This window comes from Lithobates pipiens, unplaced genomic scaffold (assembly GCF_037356315.1).
Source record: "Lithobates pipiens isolate NorthernLeopardFrog02 unplaced genomic scaffold, aLitPip1_a1.2 Scaffold_8, whole genome shotgun sequence".
In the NCBI taxonomy this organism is placed as follows: Eukaryota; Metazoa; Chordata; class Amphibia; order Anura; family Ranidae; genus Lithobates; species Lithobates pipiens.
The window spans coordinates 551979591-552004305 of record NW_027507903.1 but is presented as its reverse complement, the minus strand read 5'-3'; the positions used below and the strand labels follow the sequence as shown (position 1 = coordinate 552004305).

The 24715-nt window shown below is 45.4% G+C and overlaps 1 protein-coding gene across 10 annotated transcripts in view; it reads left to right on the top strand.

Moving 5' to 3' along the window:
- The window catches only part of ANK1 (ankyrin 1), a 404481-nt gene that overhangs the window by 187475 nt on the left and 192291 nt on the right, over positions 1 to 24715 (top strand). For all 10 annotated transcript variants that reach the window (XM_077469916.1, XM_077469910.1, XM_077469909.1 and 7 more), the window contains one exon: positions 1311 to 1412. In XM_077469916.1, the coding sequence (XP_077326042.1) occupies positions 1311 to 1412 (102 nt within the window). The remainder of the gene's footprint in view (positions 1 to 1310; positions 1413 to 24715) is intronic.

Below are 24715 nucleotides of genomic sequence, written 5' to 3'. Positions count from 1 at the left end.
CACCAGGATCACTGACACCATGACCACTGACACCGGGACCACTGATACCAGGATCACTGACACCGGGACCACTGATACCAGGATTACTGACACCGGGACCACTGATATCAGGATCACTGACACTGGGACCACTGACACCGGGATTAGTGACACTCATTCTAAAGTCACCCATTTCACACTGACACCGAAATTACTGATACCAGGATCATTGATACCGGGACCACCGATAATGGGATTATTGACACTCACCCTAAAGTCGACCATTTCACACTGACACCAGATTTACTGACACCTGGATCACTAACACTCACCTTATAGTCACCCATGACACTGACATTGGAATCGCTTATACCAGGATCACTGACATTGGGATCACTGACACACACCCTATAGTCACACTGACAGCCAGGAGCGCTATTATTTCTGCACACACTGACATACTACCTGCACACTGTTCTGCCAAGTCTACATAACCTACCTGATGTGTGCAGAGGTGGTCCTGAGCCCAGATTGATTGATGAGAAGGCTGGAGATCCCAATGATTGATTTCATCTTAGAACAACCCAGATTTCATCACCATGTTTTACCTACAGGACTCGGGGTGTACACAGTCTGCCCTAAAAACTGTCAATCATATACACACTATGATGCCTAATAATTCTACCTGCCCACCTACTGTCCACTGAGGTTGTTATCAACCAGATTTCCTAATGATCTGTCCATCAGTCTAGAGATAATTACCCTTCATTCCTCTACTTCTCATACAATACTCAACTTGTCCTGTTATCTGCAGAGATCTCCCCAAGTCTCTGTTTCTATCCAAATAAAATAATAATAAAATAATAATAATGTAATATAGTGTATATAATGAATGTATTTCCTACATGTTCTCTCTATAACTCTATCTTTACTTTCTTTGTTATTTTATCTATCTATCTATCTATCTATCTATCTATCTATCTATCTATCTATCTATCTATCTATCTATCTATCTATCTATCTATCTATCTATCTATCTATCTATCTATCTATCTATTTGTCTATCTATCTATCTATCTATCTATCTATCTATCTATCTATCTATCTATCTATCTATCTATCTATCTATCTATCCATCTATCTATCTATCTATCATTGTCATTGTCATTGTCATAAGGACCAATCATTTCCTATTGTTTCCATTCTGCCAGGATGTGACTGGGTGTGATGAATGCATTATCATGTTGCCTGTGTGTTGGTGATCAGCTTAGACGGAAGAATATTCTTCTTGCATTCAGTGATGCTGATGTTGATCTCTTCTCTGATTTTAGGCGGATGCAGCGACCAGCTTCCTGCGAGCAGCCAGGGCTGGAAACCTGGACAAAGCCCTGGATCATCTGAGGAATGGAGTGGATATAAACACATGTAATCAGGTACAGAAAATGCCCAGACCCATCACTGTTCTTGCGTCACAGACTGAAGATTCTATAATGTAAATCCTCATACACACGATGAGAATATCGGGCGAATGATCGTGGGGTTTTATTTTTTGCATGCTAGTCTCATATCAAAAATGAAGAGGTTACTAAACTTATGAAAATTCAATGGAATACAACTTCAGAAGTGTTTTAACCACTTCAGCCCCGGAAGATTTTACGCCCTTCCCAATCAGAGCACTTTTTGTGATTCGGCGCTGCATCAGTTTAACTGACAATTGCGCGGTCGTGCGACGTTGCACCCAAACAAAATTGACGTTCTTTTTTCCCACAAATAGAACTTTCTTTGGGTGGTATTTGATCACCTCTGCGGTTTTTATTTTTTGCGCTATAAACAAAAAAAGAGCGACAATTTTGAAAAAAAAGCATTATTTTTAACTCTTTGCTATAATAAATATCCCCAAAAAATATATATATAAAAAACAATTTCATCAGTTTAGGCCGATACGTATTCTTCTAAATATTTTTGGAAAAAAAAATCGCAATAAGCGTATATTGATTGGTTTGCATAAAAGTTATAGAGTCCACAAACGAGGGGATAGTTTTATGGCATTTTTATTATTATTTTATTTTTTTATTAGTAATGGCGGCGATCTGTTATCGGGACTGCGACATCACGGCGATCACATCGGACATTTTGACACTATTTTGGGACCATTGTCATTTATTTCCCCCCGCTTTAGCAAATTAGATCATGCTCTGCTGGGGTTTTTTGCCTTCCTCTGTATCAACTGTGGGTATAGAATTGGGTATATGGGATTGTATGATATTATTATTATTTTTTTTTGTGGTTGAACTGGATGGACTTGTGTCTTTTTTCAACCTACCTGACTAACTATGTAACTATACAGCGATCAGTGCTATAAAAATGCATTGATTACCGTGTAAATGACACGGGCAGTGAAGGGGTTAACCACTAGGGGGCGATGAAGGGGTTAAGTGTGTCCTAGGGAGTGAATCTAACTGTTGGGGGGATGGGCCACTAGTCACATGACAGCGATCACTGCTCCTGATGACAGAGAGCAGTGATCTCTGTCATGACACTAGCTCCGTTCTGAGGCTCTGTGACACGATCGCCGGGAGACCAGCGGACATCGAGTCCACTGGTCCCACGGGCACGGTCACGCTATACGTGGCGGGTTCGCACCTGCAATCCCTTAAAGCTCTTAAAGGGGACATACAGGTACACCCATTTGCCCACCGCTGCCATTGTGCCAATGTATATCGGCGCGCGGCGGTCGGCAACTGGTTAATGTATTGTATTGTATTATTTTCTTTCCAAGCATGCATAGTCTTGCTCTTCTGATTTTCTGGGGGTGAAAACTGTACTGATTAAACGAAAATCGCACGATCAGGTATCGTACAAGAAAAAGTTTCATGTTTTTCCCTTCGAATAATTTCAGGTTGGCTCTGGAAAGCTGTGTCCTAACAATCAGATTATCATACGATTGCTTAGAAAGTGGTATTTTCCATCTGATTTTCTCATCGTGTATACTAAGGCTTTACTCTGTATCTTCTGCACCAGAAAACACATATTTTATACATTGCATTGTAATTGCTTTATCTCTTATTGTCTCTTCTGTGACTCTACCAATTGTAAGGAGGACAGGCTCTGCTGGTATTGGCAGTGGTAAATCATGTACAAGACAGGGACTCCCAGGAACAGGCAGGTTAGTCCTGCATTTTGTTTTTCATCAAAACAGCAAACAAACATGATGCAGTACTTGGGGGCTTTGTAAGGCCATAGCATAGAACAAGCCAAACATCTGCTCCCCTGAGCCACTAACTAAACTCAGATCAATTCCTGACTAACAGGGTGTGCTCCAATGGGTTCCCTGAAAAAAATAGACATTTCTACCTTTCTTAGTGTTCTGTCAGCACACAGCCTTTTCACCCAGCAGCAGACTTCCACAGCAATAGAAGATAGAAAGAGGCCTGGGCATCAGTCAGCTCGCATACACTATATTACCAATAGTATTGGGACATCTGCCTTTACAGGCACATGAACTTTAATGGCACCCCAGTCTTAGTCCGTAGGGTTCAATATTGAGTTGGCCCACCCTTTGCAGCTATAACAGCTTTAAGTCTTCTGGGAAGGCTGTCCACAAAGTTTAGTAGTGTGTATATGGGAATGTTTGACCATTCTTCAAGAAGCGCATTTGTGAGGTCAGCCACTGATGTGGAGGGGAAGACCTGGCTCACAGGCTCTGCTCTAATTCATCCCAAAGGTGTTCTATCGGGTTGAGGTCAGGACTCTGTGCAGGTCAGTCAAGTTCCTCCACCCCAAACTCGCTCACCCATATCCTTATGGATCTTGCTTTGTGCACTGGTCCAAATCATTTGGTGCAGGAGGGATTATGGTGTGGGGTTGTTATTCAGGGGTTGGGCTTGGCCCCTTAGTTCCAGTGAAGAGAACTCTTAAGGCGTCAGCATACCAAGACATTGTGGACAATCTCATGCTCCCAACTTTGTGGGAACAGTTTGGGGATGGCCTCTTCCTGTTCCAACATGACTGCGCACCAGTGTACAAAGCAAGGGCCCTAAAGACATGGATGAGCGAGTTTGGAGTGGAGGAACTTGACTGGCCAGCTGTTGTAGTTGCAAAGGATGGGCCAACTCAATATTAAACCCTATGAACTAAAACTGGGATGCCATTAAAGTTCATGTGTGTGTAAAGGCAGGCGTCCCAATACTTTTAGCAATATAGTGTTTTTAAAGGTCTGTACACAATTGAGACTATTGGTAGCCATACACGCTTTCATTTTTTTAAATCTGATTGATGTGAGCTTTAATCAAAACAGTTGAAATGGCAAACAATCGAATAGGCATAACTTTCCTCCTGCTTGGTTTAGACTTGATTTAATTCAAAATTGATCAAACTGAGTTCTAACCATAGGTGTGTGCAGCCTATTGGATTAGTGTGTGCACCCCAAAGCTCAAACACACAAGACTTTCTCTGCAGCCTCAGCTGCACTGGACAGCCAATGAATGGGAAGTGCTCTGTGCTGAGTGGCTTCCTGTTAATTCACAAACACAATTTACTATGCTCGGCTATGAATGAAAACAGTAAGGCCCCTTTCACACTGGGGCGGTGCAGCCGTCGGCGGTAAAGCGGCGCTATTTTTAGCGGTGCTTTACCGTCCTTTTAGCGGCGGTCTGCGGGCGCTAGCGGGGTGGTTTTAACCCCCGCTAGCGGCCGAAAAAGGGTTAAAAAAAGGGTTAAAACCGCCCGCGTATTGCCGCTGTATTGCCGCTGTATTGCCGCGCTGTCCCGCGCTGTCCCATTGATTTCAATGGGTAGGAGCGGTTTAGGAGCAGTGAATACACCGCTCCTTCACCGCTCCAAAGATGCGGCTAGCAGGACTTTTTTCACCGTCCTGCCAGCGCACCGCTCCAGTGTGAAAGCCCTCCGGCTTTCACACTGGAGTGAAAGGGGCCGGTTTTTTCAGGCACTACACAGGCGCTATTTTTAGCGCTGTAACGCCTGAAAACCGCCCCAGTGTGAAAGGGGCCTAAGCGAGTGTGTTCACTATGTTCATTTGGAAAAGCAAGGGGCCAGTAAATTACATATTTTCTAGGCCCTTACCCCGCTCTCCATCCTGAAACATCCCCCACAGTAGCTGGGGGGAGAGAAGAAGAGGGAAGCCAGCAGCACTGCGGGGCGGGGGGCCAAACAAGGGGGGAGGGGCACTGTACATAGTGATTGGGAAACACCTGGCACACCCCCTGAGTATGCCTATGGTTCTAACTATTAATGGCACCCCAAACATCTAGCAAATGGGGATCTGTTCCCGGCCACCAAAACACACAGTACCACAGTACCCTGCACTTTGCTGTGGTGCGATTTTACAAATCATGCCTGCAGTACTTTGCAGCTTACTAATCATTAGATGAGGTGGCTGCTTTAGTTTTCCTTTTCCCCTTCTGTTTTTTTCTGGTGATCTGGCCAGTAACACACCTCATGTATTAGAGTGCCTCCACTCTGGATGAAGGAGCACTGGGGCACCTTTGGACAGTGGCATTGTTAATCGGGGGCGGGGGGGGGGGGCGTTACATGTATTAACAGATTTAGACTACACTTAGAAACAAATTGAAGCTACAGCTCACACTTTATAAGCAGGTATAGCAAAAAAAAATTCCTTTGGGATAAGGGTTTTGCATAAATGTAAAAAAGCTGATCATTGTAACCATCCCAGTCAGTGGTAAATGATTTGTCTCAACCCTCTAACTGCTACATGTGCAAGACCAAATAATGATGAGATCACCAGAAAGAAAACATAAAAAAAGAAAACGAATGCAGCCATTACATCTAATAGTTGGTAAGCTGCAGTGTAATGCATGACTGCTTTTGGGTTTAATTAATATTGCTTTAAACCAACAGTATCCCATACCTTGAGTAGAAACGGTGTCATGCAGTGACACCTATATGACATTGTGTGCCACACAGGAATCTTCTGATGTATACTTGGTTCAGTAACAGTCCTGTATCATATGTTGTATCATACACTCTTGTGCCCTGTGCCTAGCTTAGCCAGTTTCCGGTAAACCGGGGGTCTCCAAACTTTCTAAACAAGGGGCCGGTTACGATCCTTCAGATGTTTGTAGGGCTGGACTATGGCCAGTGGGGGTAGAAAATGCCCCAGTGTCAGTAAAAAAAATTCCATAGCCTCAACTGTTAAAAACACAAAAAATCTATCTATAGCACCTGTGGTCAGTAAGAGGAATAGTGCCCCATCGCTGGTGTCAGTGGAAGGAATATTCCCCCATTATTGGTATTGGTAAGAGGAATAGTACCCCATCATTGGTGTCAGAGGATGGACTAGTGCCCCATCATTGGTATCAATGGAAGGAATAGTACCCCATCATTGGTATCAATGGAAGGAATAGTGCCCTATCATTGGTGTCAATGGAAGGAATAGTGCCCCATCATTGGTCTCAATGGAAGGAATAGTGCCCCATCATTGGTATCAATGGAAGGAATAGTGCCCCATCATTGGTATCAATGGAAGGAATAGTGCCCCATCATTGGTGTCAGTGGAAGGAATTAATTCTGAATTTGCTGGCCATGCACCTTAAAGTAGAAATTAAAGTGGTTGTAAACCCTTACCTATACCCAGTAAAGTAACTGGCCTCAGGTGATACACAGAGGGGAAACAAATCCTCCTACACAGTTGTTGTAGTTGTACCTGTTTGTCTACAGTGTTCTTTTCTCTACACCCATTCAAAGTGCTGAATTTTAAAGGTGTCTGAAAGTGCAGAAAAAAGGGGACAGAAAAATGATGCTCTGCAGAGTTCAGTGAGGAGAGCTCTGGAAGCTGATTGGAGGGAAGAGACACCCCCCATCACACAGCTCACAGGAACAGAGCTGAGGCTGGAGATCCCTCCTCTGTCACCATTTTTCTCTTGGTGTCAGGAAAACTTGTCAGAAGTGACCGATGCTGATAGCAGAGGAATGAAGCAGCAGACAGAAATTACACTTAGGGCTACACACTATAGAGTACACACTAAAGAGGGATACACTTCCTTCATATTTCCTGTCTGAAGTTTACAACCACTTTAAGTCAAAACTTTTTTTTTTGTTGCCATCTCTGTCCCATTGGGGAGATTTCTTTGTCACCAGGGTCTCCAGAACTAGCATCCCCATTGGAAGGTTTCCTCTTTTTTCCTGTTCTGGTGACACCCCAAAGTTTGGTATTTTCTTCCACTTTCATCCTAACAATGTTAAACTGAACAGATAGAGAGGATGAATCTCCTTAACAGTGGCACAGACAGCAATAAAAACATGACAGGGGTTCTAATCTCTCTACATTCTATCCAAAACTAAAACTGGGTTATAGTTTAAAGGGGTTCTAAACCCTCATTAAAAAAAATAATAATAATAATAAATATGCCTAATTGTTTTGCACAGAGCAGCCCCGATCCTCTTCTTTTTGGTTGCCCTCCCGCTGCTCCTGGCTCCTCCCCTTCATCGGGTGCCCCCACGGAAAGACACTTTTCCTGGGGGCACACATGCAGGCTCGCTCCCAAGTCCCGCTGCTGCATCCATTGACACAGACAGCGGGAATCAGCCCCGCCCCCCTGGTCCCGTGTCGCTGTATGTGATTGACAGCAGCTGGAGCCAATGGCTTCCGCCGTGTATCCCCCTGCTCCTCCTCCTAGACAGCCTGACTTTTCCACCAATCTGGAAATGGGTACCAGACTCGCGTTTCATAATTGTCAGAGAGGCAATTCAGTGTCAGAAAAGTGAATATTCAATTGCTTTTCTAACACCTGGGTGGGCTCCAAGCGCAATGCTCTGCACCACGAGTCCACCCCATTTTGAAGCCTATTCCAGACTATGGCTCTAATCAGGTGCTACAAAAAAACGCCCCTGCCACTGTAATTCATGCACCCAGCATCCTGAAAGCAGCCATGGATAGATTAATGCTATGCTATGCTGTCCTTTAAGAAAGCTTGCTACATGTGGCAGTCTCTCTCCTAGGGTGTGCTGATGTACTCACAATGTCCTCATTGCTCCCACTGATTTTCAGGAAAGATTCCATGTCAAACCACTATGCTGAATGGATCCCCCTGAGCCAGGCCGACCCCAGCATGGAGCTGGGTCTCCCCAAGACATAGGAGACCCCTCCTAGGCCATCAACACTCTATCTTCCATCCGACTCCCCTGCTGGCATGACTCATCCATATTTAAGGGCTGGCTCAGTCACCCTGTCAAGCCCACTGATTGGCCAAGTTCCCCTAAGTATTCAGATCAACCCTCCTGAGCTCTGCCCACTAACTTCTGGAAGTTTCTCCAAATTTCCAGAATCAGGAGGAAGCACCAAAGACCTGCCTGTATGAGTCATCCAGCCTGATCTGCAATAAACCCTGACCCAGATTCCATACTCATGCTTACCATAAGTCAAATAAATTTGCCTGTGCTTCACTACTAACACACTAGAGGGTGCTATACAAGTAATCGCTGTCTGTGCAGAGAGCCGCAAATAGCTGTGACCATCGGCAACCTGTTATTATAGTGCACAGGTTGGGAGATCTGCACCTAAATTGCCTGTGTGAATGTAGCCAAACTCCTGAAGCTTGATACATATTCAAAAACGCTTGTAAAACATCTGTAATACATCTGTAAAATGTCTGAAAAACATATTTCAAAATTACTAGGAATAAACTCTGCTCAGGTGTTTGCAGAATGTTTTTTACACATCAAATCATAATTCCAAACATATTTAAAGTGGTTTTAAAGCCTAGATATGTATTACCTTAACCACTTGCTGACCAGGCGATGTCGCTTGGCGGCGGCAGGTTGGCTCCCCTTTACGAATCGTTGTAGCTGCACAGTGACTGCCCGCTGTGTGATGTAGTAGCTACTGCGAGTGCCCAGCGGCCACGATGTATGCCGGGCACCCTCGATCGCTCCCGACGGAGACAGAACCGAGATCTTCCAATGTAAACAGACAGATCTCTGTTCTGTCAGGGGTGAGGAGACAGATCTGTTGTTCCTAATGCTTAGGAACAGCGATCGGTCTCCTCCTCCAGGCAGCCCCATCCCCCACAGTTAGAAACACTCCCTAGGGAACACATTTAACCCCTTGATTGCCCTATAGTGTTCTATAGTGTTAACCCCTTCCCTGCCAGTGACATTTATACAGTAACAGTGCATTTTTATAGCACTGATCCCTGTATAAATGTTACTGGTCCCAAAAAAGTGTCAAAAGAGTCCGATTTGTCCGCCAAAATGTCGCAGTCCTGCTAAAAATCACAGATGGCTGCTATTACTAGTAAAAAAAAATGCCATAAATCTATTCCCTATGCTAAAACTTTTGCGCAAACCAATCAATATTTGCTTTACCAAAATATGTAGAATACATATCGGCCTAAACTGATGAAGAAACTTTTTTTTTTTTGGATGTTTATTATAGCAAAAAAAGTTTAAAATATTGTGTTTTTTTCAAAATTGTCGGTCTTTTTTTGTTTATAGTACAAAAAGTAAAAACTGCAGAGGTGATTGAATACCACCAAAAGAAAGATCTATTTGTGGGAAAAAACAGACATCAGTCTTGTTTGGGTGCAGCTTTGCAGACCGCGCAATTGTCAGTTAAAGCAACGCAGTGCCGTATCACAAAAATGGCCTGGTCAGGAACTGGGTAAATCCTTCCAGGGCTGAAGCAGTTAAAGTGTTATTAAACCCACAGCAGTAAAATCAGTCTGCATATGCAGTAAAGCATGCTTGTTATATTCACTATGGAACCTAAGGGGTTAATAATCTGCAATAATAATCTGTGTAAAAAGGTTGTTTGATCTTGTCTCCTCTGATCCTGTCCTTCTCCTTCTCCACTGTCCCCTAATAATTTCCTGATAATACAGAGCCAGGGGACAGGCTGCACATGCTCAGTGTACTGTGTATTTCCAGAGAGTTTTTATTTTCTTGGGAGGGTGCATGTGATCAGCACAGGGCCAATCAGCACTGTCCAGACAAAGAGTCAGGGTCATGCATCCTGATAGGACAGTCAGTGCAGAATGAAATCTCCTCCTACAAGCTTTAACCAGACACTCAAAGAAGTCACAAGACTGCCATATACTGCTGTGAGAAAAGGTATTATAGCAGTTTATATTTACTAAAATAATTGCATTTCCATGTTCTGTGTACTGTGGGAGACCAGATATAATGAATGCAGGGTCCCGAGTTTAGTAACACTTTAATTCATTCCCTGCTTTAAAGTAGAACTATAGGCAAAACTTTGTTTCCATTTTGGATAGAGTAATGGAGGGTTATAACCCCTGTAAGATTTTTTTTTCGCCATCTGTGTCCCATTGCAAAGATTTCCCTTAACTTCCTGTCCCATGGCCAAACAGGAAGTGAGAGGAAATTCCTGCAAATTAAGGGAATTCATTGGGAGCCCCCAGATCACCAGAACTAACATCCCCATTGAAAGATTTCCCCTCTATTATTTTTTCTGGGGACAGCCCAAAATGTGGGATTTTCTTTTACTTTCACTTTCAATGATAATGGTAAACAGGACAAATAGAAAGGGTGAATCTCCCTAGCGGGGGCACAGAGTGTGGTGAAGATTGACAGGTGTTCTAATGCCTCTCTACTCAATCCAAAACTTAAAGTTTTGCCTTTAGTCATACTTTAACCCATTCCCACCGAGCGTACGCAGATGGGTGTACTCACCATTCGGGAGTTATACCGGGATGATGCCCGCAGCTGCAGGCATCATCCCAGTACCATTGTTTAGAGCGGGCGATCGGCTTTCCAGGGATAACAACCATTGTGGCTAACCGATGCCTCCCGCCGCTCTTCCCGGACCTCCCGGTGGCACGGGAGGGCCGTTCGACGATCCACCGCTTCTGGCGGCTAGTGATAGACTGGAATGAAGCCGGAAACGGCTTTGTTCCAGTCTCCTTGATGTAAACACGGAAGCGACGTCACAACGTCACTTCCTGTTTACTTGGCTGCCAATGGCACTGGATTTAAAAAAATATACAATATTCAGATACACCGTTTTCGGTGATCTGAATACTTTGAAATGCAAAGGAGGGATTGGAGGTCTTTTAGACCCCCGATCCCTCCACAAAGAGTACCTGTCACCACCTATTACTGTCTTTTTTTTTTTTTAAACACAATTTAATAATATAAAAATAAATAAAATAAATAAGAAAAAAGAATTCAAACCGCCCCATCACTGCGAGCTCACGCAGCAAAGAAATCGCACACGGAAGTCGCACCCGCATATGTAAACGATGTTCAAATCACACATGTGAGGTATTGCCGCAATTGTCTGAGTGAGAGCAATAATTCTAGCATTAGATCTCCTTTGTAACTCTAACCTGGTAACCATTAAAAGTTTTTTTAAAGCGTCACCTATGGAGATTTTTAGGTACCAAAGTTTGTCGCCATTCCACGAGTGCGTGCAATGATAAATTGTGAAATTTTTGGTATCTATTTACTCGGCCTAACATCATCTTTCACATTATACAAAAAAATTGGGATAACTATACTGTTTTTTTTTTTTAATTCATGAAATTGTCCCTTTTCCCCAAAAAATTGCATTTAAAACACCGCTACACAAATACCGTGTGACATAAAATTGATTAGTCCTATTAGATTGTAAGCTCTTCTGAGCAGGGCCCTCTTAATCCTCTTGTATTTTATTGTATCTGTATTGTCTCCTTTTTATATTGTAAAGCGCTGCGTAAATTGCTGGCGCTATATAAATCCTGAATAATAATAAGAATAATAATGTATGAAATGTGGGGTTTTATTGCCCCATCACCCCTCTTATACTTACCTGAGCTCTATATGGGAGCAGACAGAGAAGAGGAGGAGCAGATAGCGCCCACAGGGGACCCCAGAAGAGGAGGTAAAGGGTCACACTGTGCAAAACCATTACACAGGGCAGGAAAGTATAACATTTTTATTATAAAAAAAAAAAGAAGACCTTTGCACAATGCACACGATTGTGGCATACTTGTGTGGGGTTCAAGGAATTATAACAGGCAGTGAGGAGGCGATACAATGCCCCCTCGCCCACCTGTTCAATGCTCCCTAAAGAGTGATCCCAGTGCAGTTCACCCTGTAGAAAGCACTGCTAGTGTAAATTAGCTTTCGGATTCTATCTAGCAGTCCTTCACGGCCACACAGCACATTTCTGTAATGCTTTCCTAAGTTACAGCTGGCTTTGCTTAACCACTTGACCTCTAGAAGATTTACCCCCTTCATGACCAGGCCACGTATTGCGATACAGCACTGCGTTCCTTTAACTGACAATTGCGTGGTCATGCAAAGCTGTACCCAAATAAAATGTACCGGTATGTCCTTTTTTTTAGAGCTTTCTTTTGGTGGTATTTGATTACCTCTGCATTTTATTTTTTTGTGCTATAAACAAAAAAAGACTGACAATTTTGATAAAATCATTTTTTTTTTACTTTCTGCTATAAAACATATCCAATAAATTTTTTTTAAAAAAATTAATTTATTCATCAATTTAGGCCAATATATACCCTGCTACATATTTTTGGTAAAAAAAATCCTAATAATTGTATATTGGTTGGTTTAGGTGAATGTTATAGCTACAAACGATGCTATATATACTGGAATTTTTTATTTATTTAGTAGCAATGGCGGTGATCAGCGACTTATAGTGGGACTGCGATATTGCAGCGGGCAATCGGACACTAACTGACACTGTGTGGGAATCAGTGACACATTGATCAGTGCTAAGAATATGCGCTGTCACTGTACTAATGACACTGGCTGGGAAGGGGTTAAACATTGCAGGGATCTCCAAACTACGGCCCTCTAGCTGTTGCCGAACTATACGTCACAAGAGGCATTGAAAAACTCTGACATTCATAGATATAACTAGGCATGATGGGAATTGTAGTTTCTGAACAACTGGAGGGTCATAGTTTGGAGACCCCTGATCTAGGGCATTCAAAGGGTTAAATGTGTGCCTAGCCAGTGTTTTGGTGTACGCTGTGTGCTGTTTTTACTAGGGAAAGAAATGGATTCTAGCCCCTGCTTTGCAGGAACACAGAATCCATCCCTTCCCCCCTGTCAGAACGTCGATCTACCTTGTTTACATATAAAAGCGCAAATAGCACTTCTGTGTTCTTTACAGATGGCTGGATGCCAGAGGACATCTAGTGCCCGGGACCCACAGATTGGCTTCTGCTGTGAATATTCACAGCAGAAGCGGCGTGTTGGTGGAGCACGCGCGCCCTCTGCAGTCGGAAATACCAAATCACGTGTTTATGTATATATGTGATACAGCGCACAGCTGCCGCTCTGTTGGAGTAAAACAGCTATAAGGCGGTCAGCAAGTGGTTAACGATCTCTCAAAATGCTCAATATCTCCTCTGTCTGTATATCTTTAGTCCTTCTCAAGGTCTAAAGCTGGATTTACTTTTTGGTATGAAAAATCTCATCAGTACATTCGATAATGCCAACAGAGACTTGATAAATATCCTTTGAAAGGGCTTGAAAATGTAATTTTAGGAAAGCTACATACAGTGCTAGAAATGTGTTCATTGGTGGTAGGCGGTGACCGGATGTGTGAGGGGGTGTGGTGCGGGTGGGAAGATGCGAGGTGAGTGAGACGCCGCTGCTCTGTCTCCTCCTCGCTCTATCTCTGAGAGACACACGCTAGATGGCTTGTCGTATAGCCCAGGGAGCAGCGCAACCCGAAGTCGGAAGTGCCGGCATAAGCCGAGTTTGTCTGAACACGCCCGAAGATACCTAGAAGCACGGCGAGCCCGGCCGAAGACCTTCGGGACAGTACTACAGCGAAGGCATGGTAATCTTCGCCAGCTACGAACGGCCGAGGTCACAGACAAACCAGCGTGGCCATCTTCCAGACGGCGTCTCCTTCCAGTATATGGTAGCCGTGAGTACCCCCTGTCCCCCACTGGGGGAATACAGCTGAGGAATACTCTCCCTTGGTGAGAGGAGAGGAGCCAAGCTTAGTGCAAGTGTTCCTGTGTTTTTGTGATGGTTTAAAAGATCACTACACTGGGGTCTTTTCCGTTTCACTTTTGGCATACAAAAACTAAATCAGCTGGATGTAATCTACACTCCCCCTGTGTCTCATACATTTGCTGTGTATTCCTCTGTGTTGGGACCTAAGGTATACATCGATATAATGCCATATCTTGAACTGTAAATAGCTCTGTATTTCTGAAGCTGATTTTTTTCTCTGGAAGCTGGCTTGGCAGGACGCAATTTATAAATCTACATGTGTCTTATATCTGTTATACTTCCCTCGGTGCTGGGATATAGGGCTTACATAGGGATAATGTTTTACACTGAACTGTTCTGTTTGTTTTTTGGAGGTTGATAAAGACTATCCCTTTTTAAGTGAAGAGAAGAGGGGGAGAAATAGGGAAAGGAGAAAGAAAAGAGAAACCCCCTGAATGATATTATATACATAACTGATTAACGGCAAGTTTACTATTGGTTAACTACTCCTGTTTAAGGTTATTAGTGATTACAGCCTTGCGCGGGTTTCCTTTTTTTTTTTTTTTTTTTTTTTTTTTTTTTTTTTTTTTTTTTTTTTTTTGGGAAGGGGAAGAGAAAATAAAGGGAACATAGGGCTTTAGCAGGGATTCCATAGAGGGTGGTGGGAAATAGGGGGGATACTTTTTCTCTTGGAGGGATACTCCCTCTTTTTCCCCTTACAGTAGTCTTCCCCTTGTGTATGGTAAGGAGCTGGGGGTCTCCTGGGGAGGTCTTGATACTGGTACATTAGGTCTTCGGCTAAAATTCAGGCTCTATCTTGGGGGAACGGCCTACATAAGTAAATATGTCTAGACGCCGCGGGGAAGACCAGGGGCAGCAGGAGGGGCAGGGGACACAACATCTTCGCTCCTCTAAAGAAAAAGAAAAAGAAAAAAGTACACAAGCAGCAAGTTTAGCTGCGGCAAAACTAGAAAGGTTTGCGCATGCCCCAATGCATACCCCAGATCAAACACCAATAAAAGGGGCACAGGTGGTACAAACCAAAGCTCACCCCGGGGGTTCCACGGACAGAAAAAGTCAAGGCCAAGTGGCCCCATTGTCTACTTTGGTTCCTGAGGGTAAGAGTAAGAAGAGCATGGGTGGTACTCAAGGAGAACTGGAGGCTGATAGACCTGGCAGGCCGCAAGAGGAGGCCCCAACCCTGAGGGATGTATTACAGGCGGTCAATGTATGCCAACAGTCTTTGGGAGACCTGGCAGCTCAGCTAACAGGAATGAAAGAGGATATACTGTTAGTGCGACAGGACATCCAGAAAGTAATTGAAAGAACAGCGGAGCTGGAAGTCAGAGTAAGCCAGCTGGAGGACGAGCTAAATCCAATATCGCATACGGTTAAGAATATGCAAAAAAACTTGGACAGCTACGCCTTTAAGATGGATGAGTTAGAAAATCGAGCACGCCGGGACAATATTAGACTCCTGGGGCTACCTGAGAAAAGTGAAGGCCCAGACGCCGTAAAATTCTTGGAGTCCTGGCTGCCAGACAAGTTTGGAAAGGAAGGTTTTTCTCCGTTTTTTTCGATAGAGAGGGCCCATAGGTATCCCTCTAGAATACCACCGCCAGGGGGACGCCCCAGACCTCTAATGTTGAAGTTCTTTAACTATAAGGACAAGGTGACACTAATGCGTAAGGCAAGGGAGAAGGGGGACATCTCCTTTAATGGTTCAAGGATTTCTTTTTATCCAGATTATTCTCCTGACTTACAGAGGCGTAGAGCGGAATTCCGGACAGTTAAAGCCACTTTTCAGACATATAATTTAACATACGCCCTCTTATACCCAGCAAGGCTGCGAGTGGTAACCCCTTTTGGGGTCCAGATTTTTGATTCAGCACCCGGAGCACTGAAATGGTTGGAGGATAACAAGGAGTCTTTACGGTCTAGCCACAGGGAAAGGGAGGGGAGATAGGGGAAGAGAGTGTTTGTAAACGAGTTTGATAAATTCATGGATGGAAAATGTAGCTTTTAGGATGGGGTGGGGGGGGGATTATTGCGGTGGTGTTTGTGTGATAGGGTGTGAGGAGGGTTATGGATGGTTTGGTCACGTTAAACGCCCGTAAGGGATACCTGGTTAGGTGGGGGGGAGGAAGGGAGGGTTTGTTTTTGTTCTTAAATGAGCGGGAAGGCGGGTTGTGGGAGGGTGGAGGGCCTAGAAGGGTAGGGATGGGAGGGATGGAGGGGGGAGGCGGGTTGGGGGGAGGTGGGGTGGGTGGGGAAGAAAAATTGCTTGTAAAAAGAAAACACATAGAGGTAGAATTGGAAAACAGCACGATAATTACACAAGAGAGTAAAAACCCGAAGGGGAAATATGTAGGTGGTAGGATAAATGCACAGGATAGAATGAATATAAACACAAAGCACCATTATAAGATATTCTTTAGGGTTAAATCTAACTGCGTTTTAGGATGGCACATAGCTGGGAAACACCAATGGGTTATGATATTTGGTAATTACCAATGGGTTATGATATTAAGTGGGCTGTACTTGACGAGAATAGATATCCTAGTAGACCCAATAATCGATAAGTCTTATATACTCCCCTCCTGCTTGGCTGTGTGGTGCTTTCTGTTTGTTAGCATGTCTTCTTTTATAACAGATGGTAAATTTGGTGCAGGGTAAAGTTATTAACATTGGATCTTGGAATGTGAGGGGCTTGGGTACCCCAGCAAAAAAAGCGATAGTTTTAGCTATGCTGGAGAGATTTGATATTGGTTTGGCATGTTTGCAGGAGACCCACCTAACTAACATGTCTAAGTCACTGTTAAATAATAGGAAATATCAACAACAATACCATTCAGTTTATTCCTCCTATTCAAGAGGAGTAAGCGTGTTAATAAAGGAGGGGGTGAGCTTCTCATGCATCCAGGTTAGCATAGATGAGTTGGGGCGATATGTTTTCCTGTTTGGTAAACTTGAGGGTATTAGCTGTATACTGGCAAATATATATATACCCCCCCCGTTTAAAATGGAAGTTATTTACAAACTGATGGAATTCATCGGGGATAAAGAGGACATTCCTATTATTGCGATGGGGGACTTCAATGAAGTCCTAGATGTAAACTATGATAGGTTTCCCTCTAAGGATCGTTCCGGGGACTTGGGTGAAACTAGGCTGAGTCGCTTCCTGAGTGAAATAGGCTTGAGGGACCTTTGGAGAGAGAGATACCCGAGAGTTAAGCAATATTCCTGCTTGTCAGGAGCGTATGGTACCCTGTCTAGGATAGACATGGTTATAGGAAATTCGGAAATGGCACAAAAAATAAGGGAGATAGAATATCTGCCAAGGGGGATCTCAGACCACTCTTTGGTGAGGGTTGTGTTTAATACTGGGGTTAAAAAAGTTCAAGGGGGTTGGAAGATTAGCCCTTTTTGGCTAGAACTCATGAAGGATGAAACGGTAGTCAAACTAAGATTAAGAGAATTTATAAGTTTTAATCTGGGCTCGGCGCCAATGAATGTGGTCTGGGATACCCTAAAGGCGTTTACTAGGGGCGTGTTGATTCAACAGGTAGCAGGAATGAAGAGAAAATCTAGAATATGGGAGGAGAACATCAGGAAGGAACTCTTAGAAGCAGAGAATACCTATGTCATGGACCCAACTCCAGAAAATCAAAAAATTTGGCTAAATAAACAACAAGGTTATAAAACAGCGATAGTAAAAAAAGAAGAGAGTAAACGAATCTTCGTGAAACAGCGATATTTTGGAGAAGGAGAAGGGGTGGGAAGATTGCTTGCGCAGTTGGTTAAGACAAATTCTTCACCCTCACTCATTTTAAACATTAGAAATATAAACGGGGCGATAACATGCAATAGTGAAGAGATCGTAGAAATCTTCGGAAATTATTATAGGGAGTTATACCAGTCACAAGGTACAGGCGAGCCAGGTGCAATGGATAGCTTTTTGGAAAACTTAGAAATGGTGACCCTTAACCGGGAGGAACGGGAAGTTCTAGACGCCCCGATAACCCTTAGTGAGCTTCAACAGGCAGTGGCCGGGATGCCAAATTGTAAGGCCCCAGGCCCGGATGGGCTCCCGGTAGAATTATATAAATATTATGGAGAACTGTTACTCCCTGAGCTGCATAAAACTTTAATAGATATAACGGATGGGAAACACCTACCGGCATCAATGACAGAGGCAACGATCATAGTGATCCCCAAAACAGATAAGGACCCGATGGAAGTGGCCTCGTATAGGCCAATTTCATTACTGAACGCGGATGAAAAAATTTTAGCTAAAGTACTTTCAAATAGGCTGAATCAATTTATGATAAAGTTAATACACCCAGATCAAACAGGGTTTATTATGGGAAGATCTACTAGTATGAATATCAGAAGAACTTTCCTAAACATGCAGATCCCAGTAGAGAATGCAGGAGAGAGGGCTATAATGTCTCTGGATGTAACGAAAGCTTTTGACAGCTTAGAATGGAACTTTCTGTGGCGGGTGTTGGAGAAAGTAGGAATGGGCCCCAACTTTATTGGCTGGATCAAAAAGATGTATAACGCCCCTAGCGCTAGGGTAAGGGCTAATGGCAGATATTCGGAGAGGATCGAGATGAGTAGAGGGACAAGACAGGGTTGTCCCCTGTCCCCTCTACTCTTTGCGTTGGCCATAGAACCTTTGGCCATAGCCATTAGGGCAAACTCCGGGATTAAGGGCTTTCAAAGAAGTGGAGGGGGACAGGAAAAGATAGCCCTATACGCAGACGACGTGTTACTGTTTCTGGGAGATACTGGTTCATCCTTAACGCAGGTAGTCACTTTAGTAGAAAGCTTTGGAGACCTCTCAGGGTTGGCCATCAACTGGGCGAAATCCGAACTGCTCCGAGTCGACCCCCCGGCTGTTGCGTCTTTGCCGCCGGGTATAAAGGTAAGAGAGGTAGATGCGTTGAAATACCTGGGCATATTTTTGACACAGAACCCTGATCAATATATCAATAAAAATTTAATTCCCCTTCTGCATAAATTTAAGCGTAAATGTGACGTCTGGAGTAAACTTCCGCTTTCGGTAATGGGCCGTTGTAGCTTGATCAAAATGATTTGGTTGCCTCAGCTGCTGTACGTTTTGCACAATGCGCCGGTATGGATTTGTAAAAAATGGTTTAGGAAATTAGAGACCCTCTTTCGGGAATTGATCTGGAAGAAAGGCAAGGCCCGGATACGACTCCGAACGTTGCAAATGCCAATAGATAGAGGAGGCCTAGCGGTTCCACACCCTAGGAGCTACTACTTGGCGGCGCAGATGCAGCACCTGGCGGGTTGCGACTCGGAGCAGGGAAGGAAGCTAAAAGGAGGGATTAGAATGATAGGAGCCCCACATGAACTCATGGCTGAGGTCCTGGAGGCCGACTCCTTTCGACATAATAATTCGATAACTAAAATGCTAATTAAGGTATGGAAAGAGGTGAAGTTAAAACTGGGTTATTCAGGGTTATTAGAATCTATACCCCTCTGGGACAATAAAAATCTACCTGAAATATTAACCATTGGTAAGATTAAATCATGGGAAAGAAAGGGTATAACTAAGTTGATCCAGCTTTATGATGGAGGGGCCTTAAGGACATTCTCGGATTTAAAAAATAAATATGATATACCACAGTATTCATTTTTCAGCTACCTGAGGGTGAGACACGCCCTGGCAGCACAATTCGGGGGAAATATGCCCACGTGGGATAAAACCCCTTTGCTTCAGAAGTGGCTCACTACAGATGGGGTAAAGGGGTTTATCTCAGGTATCTACAATCAATTAGGTATGATTCTTAATCAGGAAACCGCTCACCCGAACTTGAAGAAGAAATGGGAAGAGGATGTAGGAGAAATACTGGATACACAGTGGAGGAGAATTATGGAATTAGGGCCGGTAACCTCAATCTCCCCTTCCCAAAAAGTTTCACAGTTGATGTTGATCCACAGGGCTTATTACACACCCAAAAAATTATGTCAGTTTGGCAGGAGGATAGACGACAGATGCCCTAGGTGTCAGGGACAGGGAGATCTCCTACACATGCTGTGGCGTTGCCCGAAGCTTTTTCGTTATTGGAGTGAGGTGTTGGCGAGTATTAATAGGGTGTTTAAGTTGGAAATGGTAATGGACCCGATTCTGTGTGTATTGGGATGCAGGCAAGAGCCGAGAGAAGGGAAACATATCACGGCAGCAGTGGTAAGATGTTTGTTTCAGGCACGTAGACTGATCACGCAAAGATGGCAAGCTGAAAGAGCCCCCACAGTAGGAGAATGGATCCAATGTATTAATGACTTGGTCTGGAAAGAGAAAACTTTGTATGTAAGGAGAGGAAACTATAGAGAGTGGAAGGGAATTTGGACCTCTTGGATAATAGAGATGGGATTTCCTATAGATTAGTCTGATTAAGAGATATCGTGGTAGAATACCGATGTGCTTGAGTATATGGGTTTGTGGGCGACCTACGGGAAGGGGGGCTTGGGGGGGAGGAATTAGGATGGGTAGGGATAGGGTGAGTCTGCGTGGGAGGGTTAGGGAAGGGGGGGGTGGGGGAGCGGAACTAGGATGGTATGGGCTGGGGGGGTAGGAAATAAATTTCACTGGGAGTTGTTGCTGGTTAGATATGATTTAGGAAGGATTGTAAATGCTGTTCGGTTATGTAATAATGAGAGAAAAGAAAAGGGGGAAAAAAAAAAAAAAAAAAAAAAAAAAAAAAGTATAATAAAAAAAAAAAAATTTTTTTTTAAAATAAATAATAATGCATAAACCACGATGATGAGATATTGTGCAGTGATATAGACGAGAGGCAATATGAATGAGTCTCTAGCACACGAACTCTGACGTGGGAAAAAAAAAAAAAAAAAAAAAAAAAAAAAAAAAGAAAAAAAAAAAAAAAAAAAAAGAAATGTGTTCATTGGAGAAAACATTTCCAACCTGTTCCTCAAATTGTCTCAAGAATAAAAACGATTGTTGATTTAACCCACTTAGAGAGTAGAAAATCAAAAAAACTTTCAATAATTTATTTTTAAATTCTACTCTATATTTAATCCTAAACTTTCATTTTCTCAATTTCTCCACTCCCCATAACTGGCTACAACATATAGATACAATGTACTCATGATTATCTCTCAATATACAGCTATTTCTTGTAAACAAAGTCCATCTACTCAACTGGACCTTATCTCTTATGCTGCGTACACAGGATTGGACTTTCTGGCAGACTTGGCCCGTCGGACCGGAATCCATCAGACAATTCGATTGTGTGTGGGCTCCAGTGGACTTTTTTCCCCAAAAGTCAGGCGGACCTAGAAATAAAATATGTTTCAAAGCTATCCGACGGACTAAAAATCGTGAAAACCTTTTCTTCTGTGTGCTAGTCCGATGGACCAAATAGGGCTACTGGCTATTGAACTTCCTTGTTTAGTCCCGTTTACGTCATCACATTCAAAACGAACGGACTTTCGAACGGACTTAGCCCCTGTACACACGGTCGGAGATTCTGCCAACAAAATCCGTCGGATTTTGTCCGTCGGATTCATTTCGGACGGATTGTGTCCGAAACTGTTGCATACACATGGTCGGACTAAGTTGTCGAAAAATCCGATCTTTCAGAACGTGATGACGTAATTTCGTTACGATGGGACTACATTCAGGCTAGTAGCCAATAGCTTTGATGTAGGAATTTGATCTGAGCCTGCGTGGCACTTTGTCCGATCAAAATTCTCTACACATGATCGGAGTATGTCCGATCGAACCAGTTGGTCGGGAAATATTTCCAACATGTTGGAAAATTGGGTCCGACAGATATTCGGACAGAATCAGTCCGATGCATACCACACACAGTCGGATTATCCGACGACACGGTCCGATAGGACACATTCAGACGGATTCTCCGACCGTGTGTACAAGGGCTTAGTCCGGTCATGTCCGTTTCGTTCAGAAAGTCCGTCAGACCTCCACCGAAAGTCCTTCAGGAAGACCATCGGACCTAGTCCGTCGAAAAGTCTGGTTGTGTGTACGCAGCATAACAGTCCAATGTTACTCTGAAAGGCTATCAGTAAGCAGTGGCGGAATTACCAGGGTCGCACCAGTCACATTTGCGACTGGGCCCTTGAGTTCCGCCACTGTAGGGGGGCCCGCCGCTGCCCGGGATATAGAACTGGTCATTTATGGGGAGTCTCCGTCTGCTCCGCCTATCCTCTCCGTCTGCTCCGCCCATTCTCCAGCTGCTCCACCTATCCTCTCCTCCCGCATTCACGGACCCAGTTCCCGCCCATCTTCTCTGTCTCCGCCTACAGTGCACTCACGGGCACAATCCCCGCCCATCTTCTCTGTCTTCACCTGCAGCGTCCTCACAGGGACAGACCCCGCCCATCTTCTCTGTCTTCGCCTGCAGCATCCTCACAGGGACAGACCCCGCCCATCTTCTCTCTTTGCCTGCAGCATCCTCACGGGCACAGACCCCGCCCATCTTCTCCTGCTCAGCCTGCACTCGAGCGTACTCTCAGCAAGGAGGGAAACCAAGTGATCTGGAAGTGAGTAGCAGCATCATCTCTCAATATCAACCCTGCCACTTATTCCCCACACACACCACCACCACTTCACTGATAGCCCCCCACACCACCACTACCGCCACTGATACCCCCCTCACCACCGCCACTGATACCCCCCTCACCACCGCCACTGATACCCCCCCACACCACCACCACTGATACCCCCCCACACCACCACTACTCCCACTGATACCCCCCACACCACCGCTACTGCCACTGATACCCCCCACAACACCGCTACTCCCACTGATACCCCCCCACACCACCGTTACTGCCACTGATACCCCCCACTCCACCGCTACTCCCACTGATACCCCTCACACCACCGCCACTCCCACTGATACCCCCCACACCACTGCCACTGATACCCCCCACACCACCGCCAGTGCCACTGATACCCCCCACACCACCGCCACTGCCACTGCCACTGATACCCCCCACACCACCGCCACTGCCACTGATACCCCCCACACCACCACCACTGCCACTGATAACCCCCACACCACCGCCACTCCCACTGATACCTCCCACACCACCGCTACTGTCACTGATACTCCCCCAAAACACCACTACTGCCACTGATACCCCCCACACCACCGCCACTGATACCCCCCTTACCACCGCCACTGATAAACCCCCCCCACACCACCACTACTGCCACTGATACTCCCCCACAACACCACTACTGATACTCCCCACAACACCGCTACTGCCACTGATACCCCCCACACCACCGCTACTGCCACTGATACCCCCCACTCCACCGCTACTCCCACTGATACCCCTCACACCACCGCTACTCCCACTGATACCCCCCCACACCACCGCCACTGCCACTGATACCCCCCACACCACCGCCAGTGCCACTGATACCCCCCACACCACCGCCACTGCCACTGATACCCCCCACACCACCGCCACTCCCACTGATACCTCCCACACCACCGCTACTGCCACTGATACCCCCCACACCCCTGCCACTGCCACTGATACCCCCCACACCACTGCCACTGATACCCCCCACGCCACCGCTACTGCCACTGATACCCCCCACACCACCGCTACTGCCACTGATACCCCCCCACACCACCGCTACTGCCACTGATACCCCTCACTACTGCCACTGATACTCCCCCACAACACCGCTACTGCCACTGATACTCCCCCACAACACCGCTACTGATACACCGCTATTGCCACTGATACCCCCCACAACACCGCTACTGCCACTGATACCCCCCACTACTGCCACTGATACTCCCCCACAACACCACTACTGCCACTGATACTCCCCCACAACACCGCGCCAGTTATACAGCGCTACTGCCACTGATACCCCCCACAACACCGCCACTCCCACTGATACCTCCCACACCACCGCTACTGCCACTGATACTCCCCCAAAACACAGCTACTGATACCCCCCACACCACCACTACTGCCACTGATACCCCCCACACCACCGCCACTGATACCCCCCCCACACCACCACTACTGCCACTGATACTCCCCCACAACACCACTACTGATACCCCCACAACACCGCTACTCCCACTGATACCCCCCACACCACCGCTACTGCCACTGATACCCCCCACACCACCGCTACTGCCACTGATACCCCCCACACCCCTGCCACTGCCACTGATACCCCCCACACCACCGCCACTGCCACTGATACCCCCCACGCCACCGCTACTACCACTGATACCCCCCCCACACCACCGCTACTGCCACTGATACCCCCCCACACCACCGCTACTGCCACTGATACCCCTCACTACTGCCACTGATACTCCCCCACAACACCGCTACTGCCACTGATACTCCCCCACAACACCGCTACTGATACACCGCTATTGCCACTGATACCCCCCACAACACCGCTACTGCCACTGATACCCCCCACTACTGCCACTGATACTCCCCCACAACGCCGCTACTGCCACTGATACTCCCCCACAACACTGCGCCAGTTATACAGCGCTACTGCCACTGATACCCCCCACAACACCGCTACTGCCACTGATACCCCCCACAACACTGCCACTGATCACCTCCACAACACTGCCACTGACTACCCCCACACCACTACCACTGCCCCTCCCCACTATTACCACACCTGCCACTGATACCATTCCCCTCCCCACCACTCATCCCATCCCCCAAGTACCAGCCTCACCATGGATCCCATCCTCCAACCACTGCT